We start from the raw sequence: 24,667 nt of genomic DNA on the forward strand, positions 1-24,667 counted from the left end.
ATGTTCTGGTTAAAAAAGGCCCTAATGATTTATGCTATACAACGTTTGACATGTTTGAACGAACGGAAATATATTTTTTCCCCTCGTTCATGACGAGAAGTCCGGCTGGCTTACATCATGTGCTAACGAGACGGAGATTTTTGGACATAAATGATGAGCTTTTTTGAACAAAACTACATTCGTTATGGACCTGTGATACCTGGAAGTGACATCTGATGAAGAGAATCAAAGGTAATGGATTATTTACATAGTATTTTCGATTTTAGATCTCCCCAACATGACGTCTAGTCTGTATCGCAACGCGTATTTTTCTGGGCACAGTGCTCAGATTATTGCAAAGTGTGATTTCCCAGTAAGGTTATTTTTAAATCTGGCAAGTTGATTGCGTTCAAAAGATGTAAATCTATAATTCTTTAAATGACAATATAATATTTTACCAATGTTTTCTAATTTTAATTATTTAATTTGTGACGCTGACTTGACTGCCGGTTATTGGAGGGAAACGATTTCCTCAACATCAATGCCATAGTAAAACGCTGTTTTTGTATATAAATATGAACTTGATAGAACTAAAAATGCATGCATTGTCTAACATAATGTCCTAGGAGTGTCATCTGATGGAGATTGTAAAAGGTTAGTGTATCATTTTAGCTGGTTTTATGGTTTTGGTGACCCTGTCTTTGACTTGACAAAACATTACACACAACTCTTGTAAATGTACTGTCCTAACATACTCTAAATTTATGCTTTCGCCGTAAAACCTTTTGAAATCGTAAAACGTGGTTAGATTAAGGAGATGTTTATCTTTCAAATGGTGTAACATAGTTGTATTTTTGAAAAATTTGAATTTTGACATTTATTTGGATTCAAATTTGCCGCTCTTGAAATGCACCTGCTGTTGATGGAGTGCACCACAGGTGGCACGCTAGCGTCCCACCTAGCCCCAAGAGGATAAGATAAGACCCCCTTCTACAGGTTTCAGGTACTAAGATAAGATCCCCCTTCTACAGGTTTCAGGTACTAAGATAAGATAAGATCCCCCTTCTACAGGTTTCAGGTACTAAGGTAAGATCCCCCTTCTACAGGTTTCAAGATAAGATCCCCCTTCTACAGGTTTCAGGTACTAAGATAAGATAAGACCCCCTTCTACAGGTTTCAGGTACTAAGATAAGATCCCCCTTCTACAGGTTTCAGGTACTAAGATAAGATCCCCCTTCTACAGGTTGCAGGTACCAAGATAAGATCCCCCTTCTACAGGTTGCAGGTACCAAGATAAGATCCCCCTTCTACAGGTTTCAGGTACTAAGATAAGATAAGATCCCCCTTCTACAGGTTTCAGGTACTAAGATAAGATAAGACCCCCCTTCTACAGGTTTCAGGTACCAAGATAAGATCCCCCTTCTACAGGTTTCAGGTACTAAGATTCGATCCCCTTCTACAGGTTTCAGGTACTAAGATAAGATATGATCCCCTTCTACAGGTTTCAGGTACTAAGATAAGATAAGATCCCCTTCTACATGTTTCAGGTCCTAAGATCCCCCTTCTACAGGTTTCAGGTACTAAGATAAGATCCCCCTTCTACATGTTTCAGGTACTAAGATAAGATCCCCCTCCTACAGGTTTCAGGTACTAAGATAAGATCCCCCTTCTACAGGTTTCAGGTACTAAGATAAGATCCCCCTTCTACAGGTTTCAGGTACTAAGATAAGATCCCCCTTCTACAGGTTTCAGGTACTAAGATAAGATCCCCCTTCTACAGGTTTCAGGTACTAAGCTACGATAAGTATCCCTTTACATGTTTCAGGTACTAAGATACGATAAGATCCCCCTTCTACAGGCTTCAGGTACCAAGATAAGACCCCCCTTCTACAGGTTTCAGGTACTAAGATAAGATCCTCCTTCTACAGGTTTCAGGTACTAAGGTAAGATAAGATCCCCCTTCTACAGGTTTCAGGTACTAAGATAAGACCCCCTTTCTACAGGTTTCAGGTACCAAGGTAAGATCACCTTCTACTGTAGTAATTGAACCAGTCAAACCCTCATCTACAAAGACAACACTATCCCAGTAGGACGTAGAGAGAGAAGAAACATTCAGTACTGTACAAAGCACATATCCCTTCAGTTGATCTAATATTATCTAAATACCTGAAACAGCAGTATTCTATTAATATTGCCTAGTAATACTTTGATAGAGTGATGCAGCCGGTATAAACTATAGGTAATGTTTACAGATCAGGTATAAACTATAGGTAATGTTTACAGATCAGGTATAAACTATAGGTAATGTTTACAGATCAGGTATAAACTATAGGTAATGTTTACAGATCAGTTATAAACTATAGCAAATGTTTACAGATCAGGTATAAACTATAGGTAATGTTTACAGATCAGGTATAAACTATAGGTAATGATTACAGATCAGGTATAAACTATAGGTAATGTTTACAGATTAGGTATAAACTATAGGTAATGTTTACAGATCAGGTATAAACTATAGGTAATGTTTACAGATCAGGTATAAACTATAGCTAATGTTTAGAGATCAGGTATAAACTATAGGTAATGTTTACAGATCAGGTATAAACTATAGGTAATGATTACAGATCAGGTATAAACTATAGGTAATGTTTACAGATCAGGTATAAACCATAGGTAATGTTTACAGATCAGTTATAAACTATAGCTAATGTTTACAGATCAATATTAAAAGCTAGTATTCCAGCCAAGCGGCCTCTCTCTCTCTCTCTCTCTCTCTCTCTCTCTCTCTCTCTCTCTCTCTCTCTCTCTCTCTCTCTCTCTCTCTCTCTCTCTCTCTCTCTCTCTCTCTCTCTCTCTCTCTCTCTCTCTCTCTCTCTCTCTCTCTCTCTCTCTCTCTCTCTCTCTCTCTCTCTCTCTCTCTCTCTCTCTCTCTCTCTCTCTCTCTCTCTCTCTCTCTCTCTCTCTCTCTCTCTCTCTCTCTCTCTCTCTCTCTCTCTCTCTCTCTCTCTCTCTCTCTCTGTGTGTGTTAAACACTGTTCTGTTCTAGTCTGATTGACGAGCTCGTCATGGACCCTTCAGACAGCTTCAGTAGACAGCCAAACAAACGGCAGCTGTCAATGAGCCCCATAGTTACAGTATAATATCATCTGTAAGGTGTCAGTCAGTTAGTACTGTCACTCTCTCCAACTCTTCAGCTTCCTCTTCGGTTTTTTCTTTCTCTATGGACCCAAACGATTCTAACACAGACTCTCAGTCAGCTTGTACTGTCACTCTCTCCAACTCTTCAGCTTCCTCTTCTGGTTTTTCTTAATTTTTTTTACTGGCAGTGAAGACACTTTCCAGTTGGTCAGCGCATGCTCTGAGTACACGTCCTGGTAATCCGTCTGGCCCCACGACCTTGTGAATGTTGACCTGTTTAAATGTTTTCCTCACATCGGCTACGGAGAGCGTGATCATACAGTCATCCGGAACAGCTGGTGCTCTCATGCATGCTTCAGTGTTGCTTGCCTCGAAGCGAGCATAAAAGGCATTCAGCTCATCTGGTAGGCTCGCGTCACTGGGCAGCTCGCAGCTGGGTTTCCCTTTGTTGTGCGTAATAGTTTGAAAGCCCTGCCACATTCGACGAGCGTCAGAGCCGTAGGAGCCGTAGGATTCAATCTTAGTCCTGTATTGATGCTTTGCCTGTTTGATGTTTTGTCTGAATAGCGGGATTTATTATAAGCGTCTGGATTAGTCTTCCGCTCCTTGAAAGCGGCAGCTCCAGCCTTTAGCTCGATGCGGATGTTGCCTGTAATCCATGGCTTCTGGTTGGGATATGTACGTACAGTCACTGTGGGGACGACGTCATCGATGCACTTATTGATGAAGCCGATGACTGAGGTGGTATACTCCTCAATGCCATTGGATGAATCCCAGAACATATTCCAGTCTGTGCAGCAAAACAGTCCTGTAGCTTAGCATCCGCGTCATCTGACCACTTCCGTATTGAGCGAGTCACTGGTACTTCCTGCTTTAGTTTTTGCTTGTAAGCAGGAAGATAGAGTTATGGTCAGATTTGCCAAATGGAGGGCGAGGGATAACTGTGTATGCGTCTCTGTTTGTGGAGTAAATGTGGTCTTGAGTTTTTTCCTTTGGTTGCACATGTGACATGCTGGTAGAAATTAGGTAAAACGGATTTAAGTTTGCCTGCATTAAAGTTCCCGGACACTAGGAGCGCCGCTTCTATTGTTTTGCATTTTCTTGTTTGCTTATGGCCTTATACAGCTCATTGAGTGCGGTCTTAGTGCCAGCATCGGGTTGTGGTGGTAAATAGACTGCTACGAATAATATAGATGAGAAATCTCTTGGTAGATAGTGTGGTCTACAGCTTAACATGAGGTACTCTACCTCAGGCGAGCAATACCTCGAGACTTCTTTAATATTAGACATCGTGCACCAGCAGCTATTGACACATCGACACACACCCCCACCCCTTGTCTTACCAGACGTAGCTGCTCTGTCCTGCCGATGCACTGAGAAGCCAGCCAGCTCTATATTATCCGTGTCGTCGTTCAGCCGCGACTCGGTGAAACATAAGATATTACGTATGTGGACTGTAGGATAGCTTGGGGATAGATGGAGTGGACTGTAGGATAGCTTGGGGATAGATGAAGTGGACTGTAGGATAGCTTGGGGATAGATGAAGTGGACTGTAGGATAGCTTGGGGATAGATGGAGTGGACTGTAGGATAGCTTGGGGATAGATGAAGTGGACTGTAGGATAGCTTGGGGATAGATGAAGTGGACTGTAGGATAGCTTGGGGATAGATGAAGTGGACTGTAGGATAGCTTGGGGATAGATGAAGTGGACTGTAGGATAGCTTGGGGATAGATGAAGTGGACTGTAGGATAGCTTGGGGATAGATGAAGTGGACTGTAGGATAGCTTGGGGATAGATGGAGTGGACTGTAGGATAGCTTGGGGATAGATGAAGTGGACTGTAGGATAGCTTGGGGATAGATGAAGTGGACTGTAGGATAGCTTGGGGATAGATGGAGTGGACTGTGGGATAGATGAAGTGGACTGTAGGATAGCTTGGGGATAGATGAAGTGGACTGTATGATAGCTTGGGGATAGATGAAGTGGACTGTAGGATAGCTTGGGGATAGATGAAGTGGACTGTAGGATAGCTTGGGGATAGATGGAGTGGACTGTAGGATAGCTTGGTGATAGATGAAGTGGACTGTAGGATAGCTTGGGGATAGATGAAGTGGACTGTAGGATAGCTTGGGGATAGATGAAGTGGACTGTAGGATTGCTTGGGGATAGATGAAGTGGACTGTAGGATAGCTTGGGGATAGATTAAGTGGACTGTAGGATAGCTTGGGGATAGATGGAGTGGACTGTAGGATAGCTTGGGGATAGATGAAGTGGACTGTAGGATAGCTTGGGGATAGATGAAGTGGACTGTAGGATAGCTTGGGGATAGATGAAGTGGACTGTAGGATAGCTTGGGGATAGATGGAGTGGACTGTGGGATAGCTTGGGGATAGATGAAGTGGACTGTAGGATAGCTTGGGGATAGATGAAGTGGACTGTAGGATAGCTTGGGGATAGATGGAGTGGACTGTAGGATAGCTTGGGGATAGATGAAGTGGACTGTAGGATAGCTTGGGGATAGATGAAGTGGACTGTAGGATAGCTTGGGGATAGCTTTGTCTGTTTGCCACGGAAGCCTTGCTTAGCCAAGCAGGGAAAACCACTGCATAACTAACTGCATGTATCTGTTTCTACTGACTATTTCAGTCAATCAATCACATTTATTTATGAAGCCATGACCAGCATGGTCAAATAATATCACAGTGGTTGTCGAGGGTGAAACAGGTCAGCACCTCAGGAGTAAATGTCAGTTGGCTTTTCATTGCCGATCATTCAGATTCAGAGTTAGAGTTAGAGTTAGAGTGAGAGTGAGAGTGAGAGTGAGAGTGAGAGAGAGAGAGAGAGAGAGTCGAAATGGGAGGGAGGGAGGGAGAAACAGCAGGTCCGGGACAAGGTAGCACATCTTTAGCACAATATTTCTCCTGACTGACTGTTTCTGCTGACAAATTTTTTCTGACTAATTGACCGTTTCTGTTCTCTGACTAACTGTTTCTGCTGACTGACTGTTTCTGCTGACTGTTCTCTGACTGACTGTTTCTGCTGACTGACTGTTTCTGCTGACTGTTCTCTGACTGACTGTTTCTGCTGACTGACTGTTTCTGCTGACTGTTCTCTGACTGACTGTTTCTGCTGACTGACTGTTCTCTGATTGACTGTTCTCTGACTGACTGTTTCTGCTGACTGACTGTTTCTGCTTACTGACTGTTTCTGCTGACTGTACTCTGACGGACTGTTTTCCACATCTGTCTCTTTCAGCTGTTTACCTCTGCAAAAGAACAATGCAAAACAAAGCCCGTCTGGAGCTGGCTGACTACGAGGCTGTAAGCTTCCTCCTCTCCTTCCTCCTACTCTGCCTCCTCCCTCCCTCCTCTCCTCCCTCTCTCTCCTTCCCTCATCTCCTTCTCAACCTCCTCCACCTCCTCCTTTTCCATCCTCCCTCCCTCTTCCTCCCTCTTCCACCTCCTCCCTCCCTCTCTCCACCTCCCCTCCCTCCCTCCCTCCCTCCCTCCCTCCCTCCCTCCACCTTCACCCTCCTTCCCTCCCTCCACCTTTTCCCTCCTCCTCCATCTCCTCCTGCCCTCTCCCCCTCCCTCCCTCCTCCTCCCTCCCTCCCCCTCCTCTATTCTACTGTATCAGTCGTCTCCATCCTAGCGTAAAGAACAATCAGCCAGTCCTCCACTTGATGGAGACAAGGCTGCTTAGTTTGAAAAGCAGTTAACTACTGTATTAAATGACATTTAAAAAAACATACTTTATTAGTCCCCTCAGAGCTTTATGTAAGAGGTACTCAAACTGTAAGACACTAAGTGTTTGTATGTTTCTGTGTGTTTCAGGAGAGCCTAGCCAGACTGCAGAGGGCTTTCGCCAGGAAATGGGAGTTTATATTTATGCAAGCTGAACCACAAGCAAAGTAAGTGTCTCCTCCAATGGCACCCTATCCCCTACACAGTGCACTACTATGGGTGCTAGTTGGCCCTTGGTTATAAGTAGTGCACTATGTAGGGAATAGAGGACCATTTTGGGCTGCAAGCCCATGTTGGGCTGAATTTATGCATGCAGACTTGACTGGTAAAACAGCCCTTTCCCCCCAACAACACAGCATCAAGGGCTCTGCCTCAATTTACTCACAGATGTGGAAAGAGAGGAGAGGAGAGAAGGGGGGGAGAGGAGAGAAGAGGAGAGGAGGAGAGAAGGGGAGGCGGGAGAGGAGAGAAGGGGAGGCGGGAGAGGAGAGAAGGAAAGGCGGGAGAGGAGAGGAGAAGAGAGATGGAGGAGAGGAGAGGAGAGCAGAGGAGAGGAGGCGGGGAGGCAGGAGAGGAGAGGAGGAGAGGAGAGGAGAGGAGGCGAGAAGGGGAGAGGAGAGGACGAGAGAAGGGGAGAGGAGAGGAGAGTAGAGGAGGAGAGGAGGAGAGGAGGAGAGAAGGGGAGAGGAGAGGAGAGGAGAGGAGAGGAGAGGAGAGGAGAGGAGAGGAGAGGAGAGAAGGGGAGAGGAGAGGAGGCGGGGAGGCAGGAGAGGAGAGGAGGAGAGGAGGAGAGAAGGGGAGAGGAGAGGAGAGGAGAGAAGGGGAGGCAGGAGAGGAGAGGAGAGAAGGGGAGGCGGGAGAGGAGAGGAGGCAGGAGAGGAGAGAAGGCAGGAGAGTAGAGAGGAGAGGAGAGGAGGCAGGAGAGAAGGGGAGGCAGGAGAGGAGAGAAGGGGAGGCAGGAGAGGAGAGGAGAGGAGAGGAGAGGAGAGGAGAGGAGAGGAGAGGAGAGGAGAGGAGAGGAGAGGAGAGGAGAGGAGAGGAGAGGAGAGGAGAGGAGAGGAGGCAGGAGAGAAGGGGAGGTGGCAGAGGAGAAGAGAGGAGAGGAGGCAGGAGGCAGGAGAGAAGGGGAGGGCAGGAGAGGAGATAGGAGAGGAGACGAGACGAGAGGAGAGGAGAGGAGAGGAGAGGAGAGGAGAGGAGAGGAGAGGAGAGGAGAGGAGAGGAGAGGAGAGGAGAGGAGAGGAGGCGAGAGGAGGCAGGAGAGAAGGGGAGGTGGCAGAGGAGAAGAGAGGAGAGGAGGCAGGAGGCAGGAGAGAAGGGGAGGGCAGGAGAGGAGAGGAGATAGGAGAGGAGAGGAGAGGAGAGGAGAGGAGAGGAGAGGAGAGGAGAGGAGAGGAGAGGAGAGGAGAGGAGAGGAGAGGAGAGGAGAGGAGAGGAGAGGAGAGGAGAGGAGGAGTGTACAGATGTAGGATCTTAATTTGAGCCTGTTTGCTACAGCAGGAAACTATCCTGCAGCAACAGAAAATCAAAATTATTATTATGTAGATTATAAATAATGAACATGTTTCCAAGGGTTGATACATTTATTGTTAGAGAAAATCCAGTCTGAAATTTCTAAGTGAAAATTACAAACTTCAGAAGCCTTTTTAAACCTTAAATACACTACACGTTTTACTTTTCCTACATTTCAAGAAAGTTCATCTACAACAGGGTGATCAAAAGAAGAACCTACATCTGTAACTAAATGAATGATGGGATGTCTGTGTTACAAGGTGTCCACCTCTATCCTCTATCCTTTAACACAGAGTTGACAAGAAGAGAGACACAATTGAGAGGAAGATTCTGGACAGTCAAGAGAGAGCATTCTGGGATGTGCACAGACCAGTGGTAAGAAAACAACCTCTCTCTGTTTCCCTGTCACCACAGACCAGTGGTAAAAAATACAATCTCTCTCTGTTTCCCTGTCACCACAGACCAGTGGTAAAAAATACAACCTCTCTCTGTTTCCCTGTCACCACAGACCAGTGGTAAGAATACAACCTCTCTCTGTTTCCCTGTCACCACAGACCAGTGGTAAAAATACAACCTCTCTCTGTTTCCCTGTCACCACAGACCAGTGGTAAAAATATAGATACACTGTGTTGTGTTCAGAGAGATACACTGTGAAGCAATAAATAGACCATGGTGGCGAAGTAATTACAATATAGCAATTAAACACTGAAATGGTAGATGTACAGAAGATGAATGTGCAAGTAGAGATACTGGGGTGCGAAGGAGCAAGATAAATAAATAAATACAGTATGGGGATGAGGTAGATTGGATGGGCTATTTACAGATGGGCTATGTACAGGCACCGGCAGTAGAAGGGGTCCGGGTATTGTAGCCCAGGAGTGGCTGATGGGCCTCTTTTAGCTAGCCGGGAGAATGGGCCTAGATTGGCCTGGCTAGCTCCAGGCTAATTGGTGCTTTCTTCGGGACCGACGTTAGCCAGTACTCGGATAGCAGCTAGCTAGCTGCGAAGATCCAGTTGAAAAGGTTCAGAGTTTTGCGATAGGAATCCCGGGGATATGGAGAGAAAATATGTCCGGCGTGCTCTGGTTTGAGTCGCGTTGTACAAAACTGGCGAGAGCTTTCCGAGCTAAAGGTTAGCTGATGACCGCTAGCAGTGGTTAGCTGACTGATAGCTGGTAGCTAGTGAGCTAGCTAGCTTCTGTTGGGGGATTCTGAATTCGAGGTGAATAACACTTCAGAAAAAAAGTGATCCGCACCACATTGGGTGAGGCGGGTTGCGGGAGAATGTTTTGAAGTTGAGTTTTAGAGAAAATCTATTAAAAAGATATATATTGGACACAAAAAAAGGATAGTTTAACCATGTTAAAACGAGAGTTCAGTTCATGTAACATGAGGGACAGAAGTAAATGAATCACTAGTCACATGAAATCAATCATTTTCAGAAATTACTTTGTCAAAGCAATTTCTTTTTAACCTTTATTTTAACTAGGCAAGTCAGTTAAGAACAAATTGTAATTTAAAATGACGGCCTACCCTGGCTAAACCCGAACCCGGACGACGCTGGGGCAATTGTGCGTCGCTCTATTGGTGGAGAACCTTCCCAGAGGTCACAGAGGAACATGTCAAAATGATGAATATTGGCACTTTAGCAAGTCAGATTTATTGAATTTTCCATGTTGTCTATACTAAAAGGGCAATTTAATATAACAGGCTTTTAAAATTCAATATTGTTGCACAATTTCTACTTAAAATATCAAAAGGGCACTTTTCATGAATTGAACCAAATGTATAATTGTTTTTTGTCCTTGTTCCACAGCCTGGAGAAGACTGATGGAAATGTGTCCTTGTTTCTCTATACAGCCTGGAGAAGACTGATGGAAATGTGTCCTTGTTTCTCTATACAGCCTGGAGAAGACTGATGGACATGTGTCCTTGTTCCTCTATACAGCCTGGAGAAGACTGATGGAAATGTGTCCTTGTTTCTCTCCATAGCCTGGAGAAGACTGATGGAAATGTGTCCTTGTTTCTCTATGCAGCCTGGAGAAGACTGATGGAAATGTGTCCTTGTTTCTCTATGCAGCCTGGAGAAGACTGATGGAAATGTGTCCTTGTTTCTCTCCACAGCCTGGAGAAGACTGATGGAAATGTGTCCTTGTTCCTCTATACAGCCTGGAGAAGACTGATGGACATGTGTCCTTGTTCCTCTATACAGCCTGGAGAAGACTGATGGAAATGTGTCCTTGTTTCTCTCCATAGCCTGGAGAAGACTGATGGAAATGTGTCCTTGTTTCTCTCCATAGCCTGGAGAAGACTGATGGAAATGTGTCCTTTGTTCCTTGTTCCTTGTTTTTCTATACAGCCTTGATGTGTGAACACAACAGAAGCCGACATCAAGAAGTCCTCAAGGATGAAGCAGCCTCATAAAACAAGAAAGGTATGGATTGTCATATGTACTGTAATATCTACGGTAATATCTACTGTAATATGGACTGTAATATCTACGGTAATATGGACTGTAATATGTACTGTAATATCTACTGTAATATCTACTGTAATACTGTAATTGATGTAGCTAATGTATAGGTTTTACTTTACGGGAGTCTTTGAGCTGGCCGTGTAGACACATGACTAGAAGACTATTATTGAATGGTTCAGTTGAAGAGAGAATGAGAAGAGAGAGAGGATGTGGTGACAGCAGTGACAGAGAGAGAGAGAGAGAGAGAGAGAGAGAGAGAGGATGTGGGGACAGCAGTGACAGAGAGAGATAGAGAGGATGTGGCGACAGCAGTGACAGAGAGAGATAGAGAGGATGTGGCGACAGCAGCGATAGAGAGAGAGAGAGGATGTGGAGACAGCAGTGACAGAGAGAGATAGAGAGGATGTGGCGACAGCAGTGATAGAGAGAGAGAGAGGATGTGGCGACAGCAGTGACAGAGAGAGGGGATGTGGCGACAGCAGTGACAGAGAGAGAGGATGTGGCGACAGCAGTGACAGAGAGAGAGAATGTGGCGACAGCAGTGACAGAGAGAGATAGAGAGGATGTGGCGACAGCAGTGATAGAGAGAGAGAGAGGATGTGGAGACAGCAGTGACAGAGAGAGATAGAGAGGATGTGGCGACAGCAGTGACAGAGAGAGAGGATGTGGTGACAGCAGTGACAGAGAGAGAGAGAGAGTGAGAGAGGATGTGGGGACAGCAGTGACAGAGAGAGATAGAGAGGATGTGGCGACAGCAGTGACAGAGAGATAGAGAGGATGTGGCGACAGCAGTGATAGAGAGAGAGAGAGGATGTGGAGACAGCAGTGACAGAGAGAGATAGAGAGGATGTGGCGACAGCAGTGACAGAGAGAGAGGATGTGGCGACAGCAGTGACAGAGAGAGAGGATGTGGCGACAGCAGTGACAGAGAGAGAGGATGTGGCGACAGCAGTGACAGAGAAAGAGAATGTGGCGACAGCAGTGACAGAGAGAGATAGAGAGAGGATGTGGTGACAGCAGTGACGGAGAGAGATAGAGAGGATGTGGCGACAGCAGTGATAGAGAGAGAGAGAGGATGTGGAGACAGCAGTGACAGAGAGAAATAGAGAGGATGTGGCGACAGCAGTGACAGAGAGAGAGGATGTGGCGACAGCAGTGACAGAGAGAGATAGAGAGAGGATGTGGCGACAGCAGTGACAGAGAGAGAGGATGTGGCGACAGCAGTGACAGAGAGAGAGAGGATGTCCTGCTCCTCTGTATGTCAGTTTGAATGGGCTGTCCTTGTCCTGCTCCTCTGTATATCAGTGTGAATGAGCTGTCCTTGTCTTGTTCCTCTGTATCAGTTTGAATGTGCTGTCCTTGTCCTGCTCCTCTGTATATCAGTGTGAATGGGCTGTCCTTGTCTTGTTCCTCTGTATATCAGTGTGAATGGGCTGTCCTTGTCTTGTTCCTCTGTATATCAGTGTGAATGGGCTGTCCTTGTATTGCTCCTCTGTATATCAGTTTGAATGGGCTGTCCTTGTCCTGCTCCTCTGTATATCAGTCTGAATGGGCTGTCCTTGTCTTGCTCCTCTGTATATCAGTGTGAATGGGCTGTCCTTGTCTTGCTCCTCTGAATCAGTTTGAATGGACTGTCCTTGTCCTGCTCATCTGTATATCAGTGTGAATGGGCTGTCCTTGTCTTGTTCCTCTGTATATCAGTTTGAATGGGCTGTCCTTGTCCTGCTCCTCTGTATATCAGTTTGAATGGGCTGTCCTTGTCCTGATCCTCGGTATATCAGTGTGAATGGGCTGTCCTTGTCCTGCTCCTCTGTATATCAGTGTGAATGGGCTGTCCTTGTCCTGCTCCTCTGAATATCAGTTTGAATGGGCTGTCCTTGTCTTGTTCCTCTGTATGTCAGTTTGAATGGGCTGTCCTTGTCCTGCTCGTCTGTATATCAGTGTGAATGGGCTGTCCTTGTCTTGTTCCTCTGTATATCAGTGTGAATGGGCTGTCCTTGTCTTGTTCCTCTGTATATCAGTGTGAATGGGCTGTCCTTGTATTGCTCCTCTGTATATCAGTTTGAATGGGCTGTCCTTGTCTTGTTCCTCCGTATATCAGTTTGAATGGGATGTCCTTAACCTGCTCCTCTGTATATCAGTGTGAATTGGCTGTCCTTTTTCCTGCTCCTCTGTATATCAGTGTGAATGGGCTGTCCTTGTCTTGTTCCTCTGTATGTCAGTTTGAATGGTCTGTCCTTGTCTTGTTGCTCTGTATATCAGTGTGTTAGGGCTGTCCTTGTCTTGCTCCTCTGTATATCAGTTTGAATGGGCTGTCCTTGTCTTGCTCCTCTGAATCAGTTTGAATGGACTGTCCTTGTCCTGCTCATCTGTATATCAGTGTGAATGGGCTGTCCTTGTCCTGCTCTTCTGTATCTAATTTTGAATGGGCTGTCCTTGTCCTGCTCCTTTGTATATCAGTTTGAATGGGCTGTCCTTGTCTTGTTCCTCTGTATGTCAGTTTGAATGGGCTGTCCTTGTCCTGCTCCTCTGTATATCAGTTTGAATGGACTGTCCTTGTCCTCATTCTCTGTATATCAGTTTGAATGGGCTGTCCTTGTCATGCTCCTCTGTATATCAGTGTGAATGGGCTGTCCTTGTTGAATTTTCCATGTTGTCTATACTAAAAGGGCAATTTAATATAACAGGCTTTTAAAATTCAATATTGTTGCACAATTTCTACTTAAAATATCAAAAGGGCACTTTTCATGAATTGAACCAAATGTATAATTGTTTTTTGTCCTTGTTCCACAGCCTGGAGAAGACTGATGGAAATGTGTCCTTGTTTCTCTATACAGCCTGGAGAAGACTGATGGAAATGTGTCCTTGTTTCTCTATACAGCCTGGAGAAGACTGATGGACATGTGTCCTTGTTCCTCTATACAGCCTGGAGAAGACTGATGGAAATGTGTCCTTGTTTCTCTCCATAGCCTGGAGAAGACTGATGGAAATGTGTCCTTGTTCCTCTATACAGCCTGGAGAAGACTGATGGACATGTGTCCTTGTTCCTCTATACAGCCTGGAGAAGACTGATGGAAATGTGTCCTTGTTTCTCTCCATAGCCTGGAGAAGACTGATGGAAATGTGTCCTTGTTTCTCTCCATAGCCTGGAGAAGACTGATGGAAATGTGTCCTTTGTTCCTTGTTCCTTGTTTTTCTATACAGCCTGGATGTGTGAACACAACAGAAGCCGACATCAAGAAGTCCTCAAGGATGAAGCAGCCTCATAAAACAAGAAAGGTATGGATTGTCATATGTACTGTAATATCTACGGTAATATCTACTGTAATATGGACTGTAATATCTACGGTAATATGGACTGTAATATGTACTGTAATATCTACTGTTATATCTACTGTAATACTGTAATTGATGTAGCTAATGTATAGGTTTTACTTTACGGGAGTCTTTGAGCTGGCCGTGTAGACACATGACTAGAAGACTATTATTGAATGGTTCAGTTGAAGAGAGAATGAGAAGAGAGAGAGGATGTGGTGACAGCAGTGACAGAGAGAGAGAGAGAGAGAGAGAGAGAGAGAGAGAGAGGATGTGGGGACAGCAGTGACAGAGAGAGATAGAGAGGATGTGGCGACAGCAGTGACAGAGAGAGATAGAGAGGATGTGGCGACAGCAGCGATAGAGAGAGAGAGAGGATGTGGAGACAGCAGTGACAGAGAGAGATAGAGAGGATGTGGCGACAGCAGTGATAGAGAGAGAGAGAGGATGTGGCGACAGCAGTGACAGAGAGAGGGGATGTGGCGACAGCAGTGACAGAGAGAGAGGATGTGGCGACAGCAGTGACAGAGAGAGAGAATGTGGCGACAGCAGTGACAGAGAGAGATAGAGAGGATGTGGCGACAGCAGTGATAGAGAGAGAGAGAGGATGTGGAGACAGCAGTGACAGAGAGAGATAGAGAGGATGTGGCGACAGCAGTGACAGAGAGAGAGGATGTGGTGACAGCAGTGACAGAGAGAGAGAGAGAGTGAGAGAGGATGTGGGGACAGCAGTGACAGAGAGAGATAGAGAGGATGTGGCGACAGCAGCGATAGAGAGAGAGAGAGGATGTGGAGACAGCAGTGACAGAGAGAGATAGAGAGGATGTGGCGACAGCAGTGATAGAGAGAGAGAGAGGATGTGGCGACAGCAGTGACAGAGAGAGGGGATGTGGCGACAGCAGTGACAGAGAGAGAGGATGTGGCGACAGCAGTGACAGAGAGAGAGAATGTGGCGACAGCAGTGACAGAGAGAGATAGAGAGGATGTGGCGACAGCAGTGATAGAGAGAGAGAGAGGATGTGGAGACAGCAGTGACAGAGAGAGATAGAGAGGATGTGGCGACAGCAGTGACAGAGAGAGAGGATGTGGTGACAGCAGTGACAGAGAGAGAGAGAGAGTGAGAGAGGATGTGGGGACAGCAGTGACAGAGAGAGATAGAGAGGATGTGGCGACAGCAGTGACAGAGAGAGATAGAGAGGATGTGGCGACAGCAGTGATAGAGAGAGAGAGAGGATGTGGAGACAGCAGTGACAGAGAGAGATAGAGAGGATGTGGCGACAGCAGTGACAGAGAGAGAGGATGTGGCGACAGCAGTGACAGAGAGAGAGGATGTGGCGACAGCAGTGACAGAGAGAGAGGATGTGGCGACAGCAGTGACAGAGAGAGAGAATGTGGCGACAGCAGTGACAGAGAGAGATAGAGAGAGGATGTGGTGACAGCAGTGACGGAGAGAGATAGAGAGGATGTGGCGACAGCAGTGATAGAGAGAGAGAGAGGATGTGGAGACAGCAGTGACAGAGAGAAATAGAGAGGATGTGGCGACAGCAGTGACAGAGAGAGAGGATGTGGCGACAGCAGTGACAGAGAGAGATAGAGAGAGGATGTGGCGACAGCAGTGACAGAGAGAGAGGATGTGGCGACAGCAGTGACAGAGAGAGAGAGGATGTCCTGCTCCTCTGTATGTCAGTTTGAATGGGCTGTCCTTGTCCTGCTCCTCTGTATATCAGTGTGAATGAGCTGTCCTTGTCTTGTTCCTCTGTATCAGTTTGAATGTGCTGTCCTTGTCCTGCTCCTCTGTATATCAGTGTGAATGGGCTGTCCTTGTCTTGTTCCTCTGTATATCAGTGTGAATGGGCTGTCCTTGTCTTGTTCCTCTGTATATCAGTGTGAATGGGCTGTCCTTGTATTGCTCCTCTGTATATCAGTTTGAATGGGCTGTCCTTGTCCTGCTCCTCTGTATATCAGTCTGAATGGGCTGTCCTTGTCTTGCTCCTCTGTATATCAGTGTGAATGGGCTGTCCTTGTCTTGCTCCTCTGAATCAGTTTGAATGGACTGTCCTTGTCCTGCTCATCTGTATATCAGTGTGAATGGGCTGTCCTTGTCTTGTTCCTCTGTATATCAGTTTGAATGGGCTGTCCTTGTCCTGCTCCTCTGTATATCAGTTTGAATGGGCTGTCCTTGTCCTGATCCTCGGTATATCAGTGTGAATGGGCTGTCCTTGTCCTGCTCCTCTGTATATCAGTGTGAATGGGCTGTCCTTGTCCTGCTCCTCTGAATATCAGTTTGAATGGGCTGTCCTTGTCTTGTTCCTCTGTATGTCAGTTTGAATGGGCTGTCCTTGTCCTGCTCGTCTGTATATCAGTGTGAATGGGCTGTCCTTGTCTTGTTCCTCTGTATATCAGTGTGAATGGGCTGTCCTTGTCTTGTTCCTCTGTATATCAGTGTGAATGGGCTGTCCTTGTATTGCTCCTCTGTATATCAGTTTGAATGGGCTGTCCTTGTCTTGTTCCTCCGTATATCAGTTTGAATGGGATGTCCTTAACCTGCTCCTCTGTATATCAGTGTGAATTGGCTGTCCTTTTTCCTGCTCCTCTGTATATCAGTGTGAATGGGCTGTCCTTGTCTTGTTCCTCTGTATGTCAGTTTGAATGGTCTGTCCTTGTCTTGTTGCTCTGTATATCAGTGTGTTAGGGCTGTCCTTGTCTTGCTCCTCTGTATATCAGTTTGAATGGGCTGTCCTTGTCTTGCTCCTCTGAATCAGTTTGAATGGACTGTCCTTGTCCTGCTCATCTGTATATCAGTGTGAATGGGCTGTCCTTGTCCTGCTCTTCTGTATCTAATTTTGAATGGGCTGTCCTTGTCCTGCTCCTTTGTATATCAGTTTGAATGGGCTGTCCTTGTCTTGTTCCTCTGTATGTCAGTTTGAATGGGCTGTCCTTGTCCTGCTCCTCTGTATATCAGTTTGAATGGACTGTCCTTGTCCTGATTCTCTGTATATCAGTTTGAATGGGCTGTCCTTGTCATGCTCCTCTGTATATCAGTGTGAATGGGCTGTCCTTGTTGAATTTTCCATGTTGTCTATACTAAAAGGGCAATTTAATATAACAGGCTTTTAAAATTCAATATTGTTGCACAATTTCTACTTAAAATATCAAAAGGGCACTTTTCATGAATTGAACCAAATGTATAATTGTTTTTTGTCCTTGTTCCACAGCCTGGAGAAGACTGATGGAAATGTGTCCTTGTTTCTCTATACAGCCTGGAGAAGACTGATGGAAATGTGTCCTTGTTTCTCTATACAGCCTGGAGAAGACTGATGGACATGTGTCCTTGTTCCTCTATACAGCCTGGAGAAGACTGATGGAAATGTGTCCTTGTTTCTCTCCATAGCCTGGAGAAGACTGATGGAAATGTGTCCTTGTTTCTCTATGCAGCCTGGAGAAGACTGATGGAAATGTGTCCTTGTTTCTCTATGCAGCCTGGAGAAGACTGATGGAAATGTGTCCTTGTTTCTCTCCACAGCCTGGAGAAGACTGATGGAAATGTGTCCTTGTTCCTCTATACAGCCTGGAGAAGACTGATGGACATGTGTCCTTGTTCCTCTATACAGCCTGGAGAAGACTGATGGAAATGTGTCCTTGTTTCTCTCCATAGCCTGGAGAAGACTGATGGAAATGTGTCCTTGTTTCTCTCCATAGCCTGGAGAAGACTGATGGAAATGTGTCCTTTGTTCCTTGTTCCTTGTTTTTCTATACAGCCTGGATGTGTGAACACAACAGAAGCCGACATCAAGAAGTCCTCAAGGATGAAGCAGCCTCATAAAACAAGAAAGGTATGGATTGTCATATGTACTGTAATATCTACGGTAATATCTACTGTAATATGGACTGTAATATCTACGGTAATATGGACTGTAATATGTACTGTAATATCTACTGTTATATCTACTGTAATACTGTAATTGATGTAGCTAATGTATAGGTTTTACTTTACGGGAGTCTTTGAGCTGGCCGTGTAGACACATGACTAGAAGACTATTATTGAATGGTTCAGTTGAAGAGAGAATGAGAAGAGAGAGAGGATGTGGTGACAGCAGTGACAGAGAGAGAGAGAGAGAGAGAGAGAGAGAGGATGTGGGGACAGCAGTGACAGAGAGAGATAGAGAGGATGTGGCGACAGCAGTGACAGAGAGAGATAGAGAGGATGTGGCGACAGCAGCGATAGAGAGAGAGAGAGGATGTGGAGACAGCAGTGACAGAGAGAGATAGAGAGGATGTGGCGACAGCAGTGATAGAGAGAGAGAGAGGATGTGGCGACAGCAGTGACAGAGAGAGGGGATGTGGCGACAGCAGTGACAGAGAGAGAGGATGTGGCGACAGCAGTGACAGAGAGAGAGAATGTGGCGACAGCAGTGACAGAGAGAGATAGAGAGGATGTGGCGACAGCAGTGATAGAGAGAGAGAGAGGATGTGGAGACAGCAGTGACAGAGAGAGATAGAGAGGATGTGGCGACAGCAGTGACAGAGAGAGAGGATGTGGTGACAGCAGTGACAGAGAGAGAGAGAGAGTGAGAGAGGATGTGGGGACAGCAGTGACAGAGAGAGATAGAGAGGATGTGGCGACAGCAGCGATAGAGAGAGAGAGAGGATGTGGAGACAGCAGTGACAGAGAGAGATAGAGAGGATGTGGCGACAGCAGTGATAGAGAGAGAGAGAGGATGTGGCGACAGCAGTGACAGAGAGAGGGGATGTGGCGACAGCAGTGACAGAGAGAGAGGATGTGGCGACAGCAGTGACAGAGAGAGAGAATGTGGCGACAGCAGTGACAGAGAGAGATAGAGAGGATGTGGCGACAGCAGTGATAGAGAGAGAGAGAGGATGTGGAGACAACAGTGACAGAGAGAGATAGAGAGGATGTGGCGACAGCAGTGACAGAGAGAGAGGATGTGGTGACAGCAGTGACAGAGAGAGAGAGAGAGTGAGAGAGGATGTGGGGACAGCAGTGACAGAGAGAGATAGAGAGGATGTGGCGACAGCAGTGACAGAGAGAGATAGAGAGGATGTGGCGACAGCAGTGATAGAGAGAGAGAGAGGATGTGGAGACAGCAGTGACAGAGAGAGATAGAGAGGATGTGGCGACAGCAGTGACAGAGAGAGAGGATGTGGCGACAGCAGTGACAGAGAGAGAGGATGTGGCGACAGCAGTGACAGAGAGAGAGGATGTGGCGACAGCAGTGACAGAGAGAGAGAATGTGGCGACAGCAGTGACAGAGAGAGATAGAGAGAGGATGTGGTGACAGCAGTGACGGAGAGAGATAGAGAGGATGTGGCGACAGCAGTGATAGAGAGAGAGAGAGGATGTGGAGACAGCAGTGACAGAGAGAAATAGAGAGGATGTGGCGACAGCAGTGACAGAGAGAGAGGATGTGGCGACAGCAGTGACAGAGAGAGATAGAGAGAGGATGTGGCGACAGCAGTGACAGAGAGAGAGGATGTGGCGACAGCAGTGACAGAGAGAGAGAGGATGTCCTGCTCCTCTGTATGTCAGTTTGAATGGGCTGTCCTTGTCCTGCTCCTCTGTATATCAGTGTGAATGAGCTGTCCTTGTCTTGTTCCTCTGTATCAGTTTGAATGTGCTGTCCTTGTCCTGCTCCTCTGTATATCAGTGTGAATGGGCTGTCCTTGTCTTGTTCCTCTGTATATCAGTGTGAATGGGCTGTCCTTGTCTTGTTCCTCTGTATATCAGTGTGAATGGGCTGTCCTTGTATTGCTCCTCTGTATATCAGTTTGAATGGGCTGTCCTTGTCCTGCTCCTCTGTATATCAGTCTGAATGGGCTGTCCTTGTCTTGCTCCTCTGTATATCAGTGTGAATGGGCTGTCCTTGTCTTGCTCCTCTGAATCAGTTTGAATGGACTGTCCTTGTCCTGCTCATCTGTATATCAGTGTGAATGGGCTGTCCTTGTCTTGTTCCTCTGTATATCAGTTTGAATGGGCTGTCCTTGTCCTGCTCCTCTGTATATCAGTTTGAATGGGCTGTCCTTGTCCTGATCCTCGGTATATCAGTGTGAATGGGCTGTCCTTGTCCTGCTCCTCTGTATATCAGTGTGAATGGGCTGTCCTTGTCCTGCTCCTCTGAATATCAGTTTGAATGGGCTGTCCTTGTCTTGTTCCTCTGTATGTCAGTTTGAATGGGCTGTCCTTGTCCTGCTCGTCTGTATATCAGTGTGAATGGGCTGTCCTTGTCTTGTTCCTCTGTATATCAGTGTGAATGGGCTGTCCTTGTCTTGTTCCTCTGTATATCAGTGTGAATGGGCTGTCCTTGTATTGCTCCTCTGTATATCAGTTTGAATGGGCTGTCCTTGTCTTGTTCCTCTGTATATCAGTTTGAATGGGATGTCCTTAACCTGCTCCTCTGTATATCAGTGTGAATTGGCTGTCCTTTTTCCTGCTCCTCTGTATATCAGTGTGAATGGGCTGTCCTTGTCTTGTTCCTCTGTATGTCAGTTTGAATGGTCTGTCCTTGTCTTGTTGCTCTGTATATCAGTGTGTTAGGGCTGTCCTTGTCTTGCTCCTCTGTATATCAGTTTGAATGGGCTGTCCTTGTCTTGCTCCTCTGAATCAGTTTGAATGGACTGTCCTTGTCCTGCTCATCTGTATATCAGTGTGAATGGGCTGTCCTTGTCCTGCTCTTCTGTATCTAATTTTGAATGGGCTGTCCTTGTCCTGCTCCTTTGTATATCAGTTTGAATGGGCTGTCCTTGTCTTGTTCCTCTGTATGTCAGTTTGAATGGGCTGTCCTTGTCCTGCTCCTCTGTATATCAGTTTGAATGGACTGTCCTTGTCCTGATTCTCTGTATATCAGTTTGAATGGGCTGTCCTTGTCATGCTCCTCTGTATATCAGTGTGAATGGGCTGTCCTTGTTGAATTTTCCATGTTGTCTATACTAAAAGGGCAATTTAATATAACAGGCTTTTAAAATTCAATATTGTTGCACAATTTCTACTTAAAATATCAAAAGGGCACTTTTCATGAATTGAACCAAATGTATAATTGTTTTTTGTCCTTGTTCCACAGCCTGGAGAAGACTGATGGAAATGTGTCCTTGTTTCTCTATACAGCCTGGAGAAGACTGATGGAAATGTGTCCTTGTTTCTCTATACAGCCTGGAGAAGACTGATGGACATGTGTCCTTGTTCCTCTATACAGCCTGGAGAAGACTGATGGAAATGTGTCCTTGTTTCTCTCCATAGCCTGGAGAAGACTGATGGAAATGTGTCCTTGTTTCTCTATGCAGCCTGGAGAAGACTGATGGAAATGTGTCCTTGTTTCTCTATGCAGCCTGGAGAAGACTGATGGAAATGTGTCCTTGTTTCTCTCCACAGCCTGGAGAAGACTGATGGAAATGTGTCCTTGTTCCTCTATACAGCCTGGAGAAGACTGATGGACATGTGTCCTTGTTCCTCTATACAGCCTGGAGAAGACTGATGGAAATGTGTCCTTGTTTCTCTCCATAGCCTGGAGAAGACTGATGGAAATGTGTCCTTGTTTCTCTCCATAGCCTGGAGAAGACTGATGGAAATGTGTCCTTTGTTCCTTGTTCCTTGTTTTTCTATACAGCCTGGATGTGTGAACACAACAGAAGCCGACATCAAGAAGTCCTCAAGGATGAAGCAGCCTCATAAAACAAGAAAGGTATGGATTGTCATATGTACTGTAATATCTACGGTAATATCTACTGTAATATGGACTGTAATATCTACGGTAATATGGACTGTAATATGTACTGTAATATCTACTGTTATATCTACTGTAATACTGTAATTGATGTAGCTAATGTATAGGTTTTACTTTACGGGAGTCTTTGAGCTGGCCGTGTAGACACATGACTAGAAGACTATTATTGAATGGTTCAGTTGAAGAGAGAATGAGAAGAGAGAGAGGATGTGGTGACAGCAGTGACAGAGAGAGAGAGAGAGAGAGAGAGAGAGAGAGAGAGGATGTGGGGACAGCAGTGACAGAGAGAGATAGAGAGGATGTGGCGACAGCAGTGACAGAGAGAGATAGAGAGGATGTGGCGACAGCAGCGATAGAGAGAGAGAGAGGATGTGGAGACAGCAGTGACAGAGAGAGATAGAGAGGATGTGGCGACAGCAGTGATAGAGAGAGAGAGAGGATGTGGCGACAGCAGTGACAGAGAGAGGGGATGTGGCGACAGCAGTGACAGAGAGAGAGGATGTGGCGACAGCAGTGACAGAGAGAGAGAATGTGGCGACAGCAGTGACAGAGAGAGATAGAGAGGATGTGGCGACAGCAGTGATAGAGAGAGAGAGAGGATGTGGAGACAGCAGTGACAGAGAGAGATAGAGAGGATGTGGCGACAGCAGTGACAGAGAGAGAGGATGTGGTGACAGCAGTGACAGAGAGAGAGAGAGAGTGAGAGAGGATGTGGGGACAGCAGTGACAGAGAGAGATAGAGAGGATGTGGCGACAGCAGCGATAGAGAGAGAGAGAGGATGTGGAGACAGCAGTGACAGAGAGAGATAGAGAGGATGTGGCGACAGCAGTGATAGAGAGAGAGAGAGGATGTGGCGACAGCAGTGACAGAGAGAGGGGATGTGGCGACAGCAGTGACAGAGAGAGAGGATGTGGCGACAGCAGTGACAGAGAGAGAGAATGTGGCGACAGCAGTGACAGAGAGAGATAGAGAGGATGTGGCGACAGCAGTGATAGAGAGAGAGAGAGGATGTGGAGACAGCAGTGACAGAGAGAGATAGAGAGGATGTGGCGACAGCAGTGACAGAGAGAGAGGATGTGGTGACAGCAGTGACAGAGAGAGAGAGAGAGTGAGAGAGGATGTGGGGACAGCAGTGACAGAGAGAGATAGAGAGGATGTGGCGACAGCAGTGACAGAGAGAGATAGAGAGGATGTGGCGACAGCAGTGATAGAGAGAGAGAGAGGATGTGGAGACAGCAGTGACAGAGAGAGATAGAGAGGATGTGGCGACAGCAGTGACAGAGAGAGAGGATGTGGCGACAGCAGTGACAGAGAGAGAGGATGTGGCGACAGCAGTGACAGAGAGAGAGGATGTGGCGACAGCAGTGACAGAGAGAGAGAATGTGGCGACAGCAGTGACAGAGAGAGATAGAGAGAGGATGTGGTGACAGCAGTGACGGAGAGAGATAGAGAGGATGTGGCGACAGCAGTGATAGAGAGAGAGAGAGGATGTGGAGACAGCAGTGACAGAGAGAAATAGAGAGGATGTGGCGACAGCAGTGACAGAGAGAGAGGATGTGGCGACAGCAGTGACAGAGAGAGAGGATGTGGCGACAGCAGTGACAGAGAGAGATAGAGAGAGGATGTGGCGACAGCAGTGACAGAGAGAGAGGATGTGGCGACAGCAGTGACAGAGAGAGAGAGGATGTCCTGCTCCTCTGTATGTCAGTTTGAATGGGCTGTCCTTGTCCTGCTCCTCTGTATATCAGTGTGAATGAGCTGTCCTTGTCTTGTTCCTCTGTATCAGTTTGAATGTGCTGTCCTTGTCCTGCTCCTCTGTATATCAGTGTGAATGGGCTGTCCTTGTCTTGTTCCTCTGTATATCAGTGTGAATGGGCTGTCCTTGTCTTGTTCCTCTGTATATCAGTGTGAATGGGCTGTCCTTGTCTTTTTCCTCTGTATATCAGTGTGAATGGGCTGTCCTTGTATTGCTCCTCTGTATATCAGTTTGAATGGGCTGTCCTTGTCCTGCTCCTCTGTATATCAGTCTGAATGGGCTGTCCTTGTCTTGCTCCTCTGTATATCAGTGTGAATGGGCTGTCCTTGTCTTGCTCCTCTGAATCAGTTTGAATGGACTGTCCTTGTCCTGCTCATCTGTATATCAGTGTGAATGGGCTGTCCTTGTCTTGTTCCTCTGTATATCAGTTTGAATGGGCTGTCCTTGTCCTGCTCCTCTGTATATCAGTTTGAATGGGCTGTCCTTGTCCTGATCCTCGGTATATCAGTGTGAATGGGCTGTCCTTGTCCTGCTCCTCTGTATATCAGTGTGAATGGGCTGTCCTTGTCCTGCTCCTCTGAATATCAGTTTGAATGGGCTGTCCTTGTCTTGTTCCTCTGTATGTCAGTTTGAATGGGCTGTCCTTGTCCTGCTCGTCTGTATATCAGTGTGAATGGGCTGTCCTTGTCTTGTTCCTCTGTATATCAGTGTGAATGGGCTGTCCTTGTCTTGTTCCTCTGTATATCAGTGTGAATGGGCTGTCCTTGTATTGCTCCTCTGTATATCAGTTTGAATGGGCTGTCCTTGTCTTGTTCCTCCGTATATCAGTTTGAATGGGATGTCCTTAACCTGCTCCTCTGTATATCAGTGTGAATTGGCTGTCCTTTTTCCTGCTCCTCTGTATATCAGTGTGAATGGGCTGTCCTTGTCTTGTTCCTCTGTATGTCAGTTTGAATGGTCTGTCCTTGTCTTGTTGCTCTGTATATCAGTGTGTTAGGGCTGTCCTTGTCT

The 24,667-nt window shown here is 46.3% G+C and overlaps 1 protein-coding gene across 1 annotated transcript in view; it reads left to right on the forward strand.

Moving 5' to 3' along the window:
* Nucleotides 1–24,667, forward strand: part of LOC123733092 (regulator of G-protein signaling 7-like) — a 198,986-nt gene that overhangs the window by 169,318 nt on the left and 5,001 nt on the right. Inside the window, exons 7-10 of the mRNA XM_082964551.1 lie at nt 6,373–6,437; nt 6,951–7,027; nt 8,666–8,747; nt 14,053–14,127. Of these exons, the coding sequence (XP_082820677.1) occupies nt 6,373–6,437; nt 6,951–7,027; nt 8,666–8,747; nt 14,053–14,127 (299 nt within the window). The remainder of the gene's footprint in view (nt 1–6,372; nt 6,438–6,950; nt 7,028–8,665; nt 8,748–14,052; nt 14,128–24,667) is intronic.

The sequence above is a fragment of the Salmo salar genome, chromosome 18 (genome assembly GCF_965601325.2).
Source record: "Salmo salar chromosome 18, fSalSal1, whole genome shotgun sequence".
NCBI classification, from domain to species: Eukaryota; Metazoa; Chordata; class Actinopteri; order Salmoniformes; family Salmonidae; genus Salmo; species Salmo salar.